General features: G+C 47.2%; 1 protein-coding gene across 8 annotated transcripts in view; it reads right to left on the bottom strand.

Annotated features, from left to right (window-relative positions):
* Positions 1-384: 384 nt before the first annotated feature.
* ADCK1 (aarF domain containing kinase 1) overlaps positions 385-9,338 on the bottom strand; it is a 72,788-nt gene continuing 63,834 nt past the window's right edge. For all 8 annotated transcript variants that reach the window (XM_077180544.1, XM_077180542.1, XM_077180539.1 and 5 more), the window contains 4 exons: positions 7,011-7,160; positions 6,583-6,780; positions 2,727-2,920; positions 385-1,393 (listed from right to left, as the gene is read on the bottom strand). In XM_077180544.1, the coding sequence (XP_077036659.1) occupies positions 1,222-1,393; positions 2,727-2,920; positions 6,583-6,780; positions 7,011-7,160 (714 nt within the window). In that variant the 3' untranslated portion in view covers positions 385-1,221. The remainder of the gene's footprint in view (positions 1,394-2,726; positions 2,921-6,582; positions 6,781-7,010; positions 7,161-9,338) is intronic.

Raw genomic sequence — 9,338 nt, 5'->3', positions numbered from 1 at the left:
AGTAAAATGTCATAGGCAGTGACAAGGTGAAATGCTCACTGTGCCATGGGGATGGTGACATCTCACAGATGTGCTGCAGTGCACTCCCACAGGCAGGGAGCAGACAGGCTCAGCGTGGATCTGGGAAGAAAGGTGTGAGGTGTCCTCCCAGCAGAAAGATGCCCGCTCCTGCATTCCATCCCAACACACATGAGATGCAGTGCCAGAGGACTCAGATGTGGCACAAACTTCTTGGACAGAGAAAAGACCAAGTGGACATTTTGCTTACAAGGAGTTGCCGGCACTGCCTGGCATCACTCCCTTGTGGAGAAATGGAAACAGGACTTAGGTTAGAGGCCCAAACATAACTCTAGTGCACAGCCAAGCATCCCTCCCACAAAGGTCTTTGATACAACACATTTATTTTGTTGTGTGGAAGTATTGTACAGTACACATACATTACCAGCAGTTTAGAGCACTGAGCTGTCATTCCTACTGCCTTCCAGGAATTTCAGAAGAGGGGCAAGATCACTGTCCCCTTCTCCCATTTTACCTGAAAAAGGTAAGGAGAAGAAGAAGAAACAGGCCAGGAGAAGTCCAAAAACAGAGACACTTGCTGACAGGACTGGAGATGAACCTTAGAAACTTGGACTCCCAGTCCACCACTCTCACCATTTGAGTCCTCTTTCCCTGGAGAAGAGAAAACCCTAGTGACAGCTTTCCCCAAGGTCTCAGTCCTCTGAGAAACCTTCTGCACACCTAAACAGAAATCAGACTAAGGAGATTGCACAAACTAATATAAACCCTATTGCATTTTAAAGGGACTCATCACCTCTGAGGGTCTGAGAAATGTTTTCGGGCATTCTAGGTAGGGCTGGGATTCTCTTAAATTCTTTAAGGTTGTTTAAGAAAGAGTCAAAGAGGCATTTGCTTCCAGCACAATCCCACTAGAATCTGAGTGGAACTTAACTTGCACAAATGAGGAAAGAAGGTATCCTTACCTGTCTTTCCTAGCACAAGGTATCATGCACCTACTTTTCCTAAACCACAAAACAATAGGGCTCTGGTACCAACTCAACCTCTCTGTGCCACAGAGGAAGCTAATGCTGTAAAAGAAAAGGACAGTGCAGTGTGTAATGTGGAGTAATACCCAAAAATAGACAGAAATAGTCAGAAAGACAAATGTGCCATGGAGAGCAGAAGGGAGGGAGGGAGCACCCAGGCCTCTCCCACCAGTTCATGTCAGTATGTGAAATGTTGCATCCGTCTCAGGAGAGCAATGACCCAGTTCCCCAGCTGGGACCCCTTCAGCCACAGAAAGAGTTCATATAAGTTGATCTGCCACAGGCTTAGGGCTTCTGTGAGTGAGATCTGGGCCCTCCTGTAAAGCGAGTGACTCTTGCTCCTCTGATACCTAGAATGAGAGAAACAGCTGCATTAGATCCAGCAGGAAACAGCCCAGGAGGAAGGAGGCCTGTCCTACATCTTCTGCACAACTGACCCTCCCCAGGGGTGGCAATATCCTCCATCTGGAGAATCCCCAGGAAGCAGGGATTTTCTCTAAGCAGTGCTTCTGAGGAGCTGGGGACCACCTTTCCTAGAATGAATCTAGCAGAAGAGACAGCCTGCTCCCTTGAGAACTCAGTTCTCTTCCCACTGTGTGTAGTGATCCTGGGGCATGGCATTCCTCTACTTCCATGTCAGCTTCACCTCAGCTTATAGAGACAGGTGCACACTCCTATTGCTTTTCTAGGTAGCACACTTTTAAGAGTCCAGCAATCCTGACACACAGACTCCAGGAAAAGTATTTCTTCACCTTTCTTTAGCAGGGGCTAATTGGGATTCATAGGTCCCTCATCAGCCCAAGAAATAACTTATTTCATCTACAAGGAGGAAGAATCTGAGGCAGAAGTGCGTTGATTCATAAGACTCACAGAAGGAAATCATTTGCACAACTCCTGTTCCTGGCTTTTAAACATCAGCCTGATCTTCAGTCAGCCCAATCCCCTCAATAAGGCTGTAGTGAACTTTCAGATCTATGCTACTCCCAAATACTGCCTAGTGGAAATGCCTATAATGGGCAAGAAGCCCCTTCCCCTCCTCTGGGGGGAAAAATCCTAAACCCTTAACCTAAGGCCTCCAACTCTAACTCTGTCTCCAGCCCCAGGGTGACAGGTTTGTCCTCTGGAGAGGGCGATGGGTGAGAACAGCACAGACAGAGGCTGAGATGCGTAATTGAGCAGGGGTAGGACCACAATGAGAGGAAGAGATCCACAGCTAACAATAATAGGTCAAGAGGTTAAGTCAGAGCCTTGTCAGGCCCCCTGAGTGGGGCCCTAGTAAGCCTTAATGGCCCTGACTAGCCTAGAACCACCCCCAACCCTCTGCCCATAGGCCCAGGAACTTCAGTTAATCTCAGACCTGCACCTTCAGTTCCTGCCTGAGCTACACTGGAAGAGTAATGGTCCTCAGCTCATGCCCTGCTGTGAAGCCCCATGGCCTGCACCTCAACTCACATATTGACCTCTTTGCTTGACCTCAGCCCTGTCTGGTCACCATGGACCTGCTTGACAACCACCAGACATAATCTACAGATTGACTTTCTGGTTTGTTCTTAGAGCTGCCCCATCACCAGGATTCTGCCTTATCATGTGAACTTTTGATTGGATCCAACCGCCATCTCAGGGTCTGTCCTGCAGCTCCTGCTGCTCCTTGTCTGGCCTCTGATGCCTGGATAAGAGACTCACGTGGAAACAGCTCTGATGCAGCAGCGAGACATGTTGAGGAAGGAGCTGGCACTGGCCCGTGTGTGCAGGGCTGACTCAATCCCCCTTAACAAGTCGTTGGTCTTCAGCAGAAGCAGCATCTGGCGGGGAACGTTGTTGAGGAGCTGGGTGATCTGGGGCAAGTAAGCAGCAGCGTTGGACCGGATCTCCATGTCCTGTGGCCAGCCAGGTCATGTCAGGGAGAAAGGAGAGAGAAGGTGAGAGTACATGGCAAATTCAGGTACAGATGCAGCTGAGATTGGCCAGGAAGAGAACAGTGTTTTAACAGACTATGACAGTAGGCCAGGAGCTACAGAGCTCTGTCTTGCTTTCCTGCAGACAGCTCTGGGCACAGCACTCATAGCACAGATCACTCTTGCCATATCCCATCTGCCCCTCAGTGAGGTAAGGACCCATCCCCTCACTGGCACAATTAATAGCCTCTCAGGAGAACAGCCACTCACTGCTGTCTTGGTTCTTAGTCCTAGGCAGCCTGCAGCAACCAGATCTCAATACTGCCCTTGGAGACTTCTCACCTCACCAGCCCCAAAACTGGCAGAGTTCAGGTAGCAGAATTGCTCAGGAAGGTGGAGGCATGCTGCAAAGACAACCGAGCTGCTTTGCTCTTCACTGCCCCACGCAACTCATGGCTCTATGCTATATTGATGAAGCCGTTTCCAAGGCCTAGTTTAGTCCTCTGTCCTCAACACAATTCAGCAGAGGTGAGAAAAAAATTATGCAGTTAAGCATCATATTAACCCAAGAGATAAAAATCATCAAATTGTCATCTGTCAGATCTAGATTTATATCCTGTATGACAGCAGCCAGTAGCAGATAATTAAGGAAAGAGTGTAAGTTCAAGGCAATCCTTCATTTTCTCTGGTTTTCCAGATGCCAACAAACACATTGCCTTACTGAAAGAACCCAGTGCTAACTTAGGAACTACAGCCTGAGCCATTTAAGATGAGATCCTCTCCAAATACAAGCCACCAGAGCATGCAAGACAGTCAGCCACGCCTCTCCTTCATGTTTTTAGATCTGAGAGTTCCCTCACCATCCCAGTAAATGTAGCACAGTGTAGCTGGGAGCTGATCCTATATGCATACCTTGTCCCCACCTCTTCCTACAGAGGCCATGACATGAATCATGACATGAAATCCAAAGACAAATCTCTGGGATATCTGAAATCTACAAAATCCAGGAGGACACATGCAGGGGGACAGTAAATAACTTCATACAGGAAGGAGGCTCTTTTGTGCGAAATGACAGCTCTAAAGCCTTCTCTCCTCTGGAATGAGGGATGACCTATATTGCATGACGTGGGATCTCACACTCTTTGTGAACTTCAAACTTATAAAGTAACAGACCTGCACAAACTGGGTGTGCAGGTCATGACGGCCAGTGATGTACATAGCTCACACACCACCATGGTTGCTGCTGACAAACCAATCTTTGTGTCCTCCTGCCTCCATCACTAACCAGATACACAAGGTTTCAGCAAGAAGATGCTTAGCTCTCCTAAATGTTGTTTTGTTCCATTATTTGTTGGCAGAAAATTCCTCCCTGATTATCTCTTATGCCTTTCCCCAGCCTGCATCATTGCAGAGCTTACATTATTTTCCAGACATAGGTTTTCTTTTCTATTTCTTTTCCTTTTATTTTTAGCTCCAGCTGCTTGTCCACATCACAAAACAACCACATGATCAGTCATCACAACTGTCACTTTCTGTCAAGGGCAAAGCTTGTGTGCAGAGGAAGAAATAAGCTAAGCCACAGGACCTGAGAAAAGCCCCTTGGCTGCAGCTGCTGAGGCTGCTGCAGGATGCAGCAAAAGACATCATTAAATCAGATGAGATGAGGCTAGCAGCCACCCTGAGCAATCAGCTGCCTGGCCCTGGCTTAAGGCAGGACCAACCATACCTATGGCAATCCTCTTACATTTGCCCAGCCTGCACCTAAATTCTCCAGTAACATGAATCAAAACCTCCCCAGACCATCTACACTGGCATTTCACTGCTTTGCCACTAGATCTGGCTTTTCTCATGTTTAGCTGAATTTAAACCCATGACTGCTTGTCCTGCTTGCAGCACTCTTTAAGTGCTGCAAGAAAATCACTTAAGAAAATCACTTCTACAACTCTTCCTGACCTGCCTTTTCCAGATTTTTTTCTGACCTAACTTGCTCAGACCTACCTCATGGGTTGCATCTGCTTGTCCACTAGGTCCTTGTAGATTCCTACTGGACTTGCCCCAGTTTCATCAAACCTTTCTTGAGATGCAGTGTCCCAGACTGAGTACAGCACTACAGATAAGATTTTGTTTCAGGAAGGTTGTTTCCTTGTCTCACAGGCTATTGCCATGTTGATACATCCTCAGGCACACTCTCTGGAGCTCTGCACTGATGGTACCTGCCTACAGAGCACTCAGCTCTTGCTGCTGATAAAATCTTTCAAATTCACCTCGAAAGTAAGGACAAGCAGCAGCTCATTTCCTAATGCCACAGCAAATCTGCTCAGCTCCCCATTATCTGCTGCAGGATTATCTAGTTTCAGCATTAATTGCGTCATGTAGGCAAAGACAACAGAGCTGGTTCCATACACGCAATTAAACTCAATGACAAAGTTCATTAGCACACACAGGGTACCATGTAGCTGCAGCTACACCTCTGGTGTAACCTTCACAAGCAAGTTGGGAATAAACATTGCTCTCTAACTCAGATTCAACACTGGCCTTGTAGTATTGGAGTCAATGCTGTGCCAATTTGCTTTGGCACCTCTGAATTTTCTTCTGGAGCTACCAGCTCCAGAACTCACCAGATCGAGCACAGATCTGTTAGACAGTCATTATATTATTTCTGACGTGCAGAAAATTAACTCAGGTAATTGGGAGGGAGGGGTCCATTACCCAAGATATCTGACCAACTCATTGCTATGGATAATGGCAAGCCAGTACAGCAAATTCTGCCACATCCATCAAAATGAAGGAACTTTTGGAAGAGACTTTCATAGGACAGTATTATAACACTGCTTAAATGAATTTCATCCACTCTACTACAGATGTGTGCAGATAAAAGCAAACCATAGGATGTAACACACTTCTACTTACAGACACTCGTCCATTGGCTGAATCACATCACTTCATGATCTTCTGTAGAAAGAGCACATTGGCAGGGCTGCTACTATTCTTAAGGTGGGGTATTGTGTGTATCAGGTGTGCAAGGAGGCATGAGAAGGATCCCAGCATGTGTGGATACAAAAGGGTGGAAAATGTAAGTGGCAATTTCCCAGATTTGTAGTGATTGAGTTGACAGGATCTGCAGTTAAGCAACCTTGACTCCAAGTTAATAGGGTTTTTGATTGGGAGGTAATTTCCAGAGTTTTTTAGAAGTTTATATCAGTGCTGATAGTCATTTACATGAATAGTGACAATGCATTATCCTTCTCATGTCTTCCCACTAAACCTTTATGTCTCTTGTACCTTATCCTAGCCTCCTTGATAGTTTCCTGCACAGCTGCATTCAACATTTTTTTAAGAAAAGGACAATCCACTATTTTCCCAGCCAGAAATGGTGAACACGTAGGCATTAAAATATTATACAAAATTTAAGCAGCCCATGACAAGTGAATCTGGGAAATTAAATTCAGCCACTATAAAACATATTGCATATTCCAGAAGGAGTTCTGTTTTTTTTCTAGATCAGCTATCACTGCAGAAATTGCTACAGAGCTGCCAGGGATTGCCCAGCACTGCTGTACTATCAGTGGTGCAAGTGATTTCAACATAGAAAGGTACTAAGGAGAAGCAAGGGCACACGTTAGGGAAGGACACACAAGACCTACCTCGCTGGCAGAGACTGGTGACTGGTCAATGCCCCTGTTGACAGATTCCCAAGATCTGGCAGTCAGCATGCAGGCAAAGAGAGGATACAAATCCCCTGCCCCAAGCCGCCGGCTGTACTTCTGCACTCTCTTCATATCAGCCTTGATGAGGGCCTGCCAAAGGCGGCAGTAGTCCATGCGGAATGACTCACTCAGCACCTGGGAATAGAGACATGGTTCCCAGAAGCCCACAGAGGACAGGAAACAGGGGGAAAAGTCTTCCATCCCTTACCTCTCCCCTATTCTCCACTTCAGAGTCATAAAACACTATTAGAGCATTATGGAAGTATCAGGAAAAATTTATTCATATGTGCTTAGAGGGGCAAGGCTGTAGCCTGATGCCCAAAGGCAGCTTCACAAGGCCCTGGAAGCCCCTCATACCCACATACCTGGTAGAGCCCATGATCCAGGAGGATAATGTGAGCTTTGCCAGAGGCTGGGCACTTCTTCACTAGCACATTGCCTGGGTGTGGGTCACAGTGCACAAAGCCATTCACGAAGATCATTTCGCTGTAGAGCTTCCCCAAGTTGCGAGAGATCTGTGAGGAGACAAGAGATGGTCACATGCTGCCACCCACAGTAGGGCGCCTGCGGGGAGGGGAGGCAGCCTCTGTGTGACAACCCAGGAAGCCAGGGTCTGTACATGCTCATATCCCCACACAAGCTCCTGCAACTCTTCACACTGATGGAGGCACAGGGTGGCTGCGGGCATCAAAAGGTAGCAGGGTGGTCCAGGGCATTCAGGGAAGGATCCATGCAGGAAGCACCATGAAGGTGTTTGTGGGATCACAGGTTATTTAAAGCCACTTGCCTAGCATAAAAAAAAGAGATAGTACCTGTGGGTAGGAATGGGGTTTCTGGTAATGAAAAATGCGCTTTCTGGAGGAAAGTGGGACAGCAGATAGTGGCAGACATTCATTCACAGGGAAGGCAGGGATATTGCTGCTGGGTGGGTGAGACTGCTTGGAGGAAGACTCATGTGTTTCCATTCATGGATGGCACTCAGGTGTTTCCATTCATGGATGGTGAGGAAAGGGTGAGGGTAGACTCAGCTAGTCAGTCTGCCCACCAGAATGAACATGGGCTCCCTCTCCCCTCCCTCCATTCTCTCCATCACACTGTCCCCCACTTTCCCTCTTCCTTTCCTCAGACCCATGCTAATCTGATTTGCAATGTCTGTGAAGACGAAGAAGCAGAGAAAAGCTGTTTAAAACATCCTATCACTGCTGTATCCCTCCATACTACTGCTCCTTATCACCAAGAGATGTTATTAAAGTTAAAAACCTCCTAGGAGAAAGCAAATATCCCCAGGGCATGAGATCAGTCCCTTGCCATGCACTAACACAGCAGCCTTGCCCTGCCATCCCACCACCAGCCCTCCCTACCATCCCAAGAGGCACAATGCTCCACAGCAGAGTGCTGAACAAGCAATTAAAAGACAGTTGTTATAAATTATTCCAAGCATATCCCCAGACACACTGTAAGCAGCAAACTGGCAACTGTCCCCATAAGCAGAGGTGGTAGAAGAGGTAACAGGGACAGTAATGACAGCTCATCCTGCAGAAAACCAGACAGACAACAAAGGGCTTGCTTTACTCTGAAACATGGCCACCTCTGAGAGGAGCATTCACTATGAATAGTGGCCAAGTAACTACAAATGAGAAAAAAGAACAAGAACTCTTCCTGCAGCACATTAACAGAGACAGTGGTAGTATCAGGTGAAACCATCCTCTGTCCCTCAGGTGGGACCTGGAACCACTGCTGAACCACGTGAATGCTGGCCCGCCCCACGATGAATCACCCACACTGACGAACAGCACAGCCCTGTGATCTCCTGTACTTCCCCAATGCCATGCAGGTGTTATTTTAAGTACTGCCTGAGGGGAGTGATGTTTCCCTTCTGAATCACCAGCAGAGATCACCAGAGCCATGAAGTGATCCCTTACAATTCTCCTTGATCTGCAAGCTCTATAATTAGATAGGACCAATGTACCAGGTGCTGTGATCTCATATAAGAGCTGAGTAGTCCTTGCTGACAGTCCAAGGACATGCCAAATAGTCTGCTTTAAGCCCATCACATAACTCATTCACAAAGCCTCCCAGGGACCCATACACCAAAAGAAATGGACTCAGACATTATGACCAATCACAGCATCAACCCTGACACTGGTGCACACACTGGGCTAACCACACTCGACCCTCACTGTCTCAGCTGTTTGTCTTCCAAGGCCTTGGAAAAACACAGAATTTTAGAAGATGAGGACCTGGGGACAATCTGGGGCCCAACATGATGCCTCATACCCACAGAACACAAGTCCAGACAAGGACTGGGAGTTCTGCAAACCTATTGATTGGTCATAGCTGAAGGGGTTGTGCAATCTCTATCCTTAGAAGTTTTACAGACCTGACTAGCTAACACCCTGAGTAAGCTGGTCTGACCTTATAACTGACCCTGCCTTAGAAGACTTGATAGAAACCTTCCTGAGGTTCCCTTCCAAACCCAAATATCCTAGGATCCTACAAAAACTCCTCTCACCAGGTTATCCATGCCACCCTCATTAACAGCATCTTATGATATGGCTGCAAGTTCCATATGCAGAGATGGTCCCCCCGCCCTGAGTCACCATCAGCAGAAAAGCGACTAAATAGATCTATGGTCATAGCCTCTTGCAGCCCATAGTGCATCACAAAAGCAGCCTGAGATCCATCTTCCCATC

Source organism: Agelaius phoeniceus, chromosome 6, assembly GCF_051311805.1.
Source record: "Agelaius phoeniceus isolate bAgePho1 chromosome 6, bAgePho1.hap1, whole genome shotgun sequence".
NCBI lineage: Eukaryota > Metazoa > Chordata > Aves > Passeriformes > Icteridae > Agelaius > Agelaius phoeniceus.
The sequence above is the reverse complement of the archived record's forward strand: the minus strand, read 5'-3'. Positions and strand labels throughout refer to the sequence as shown.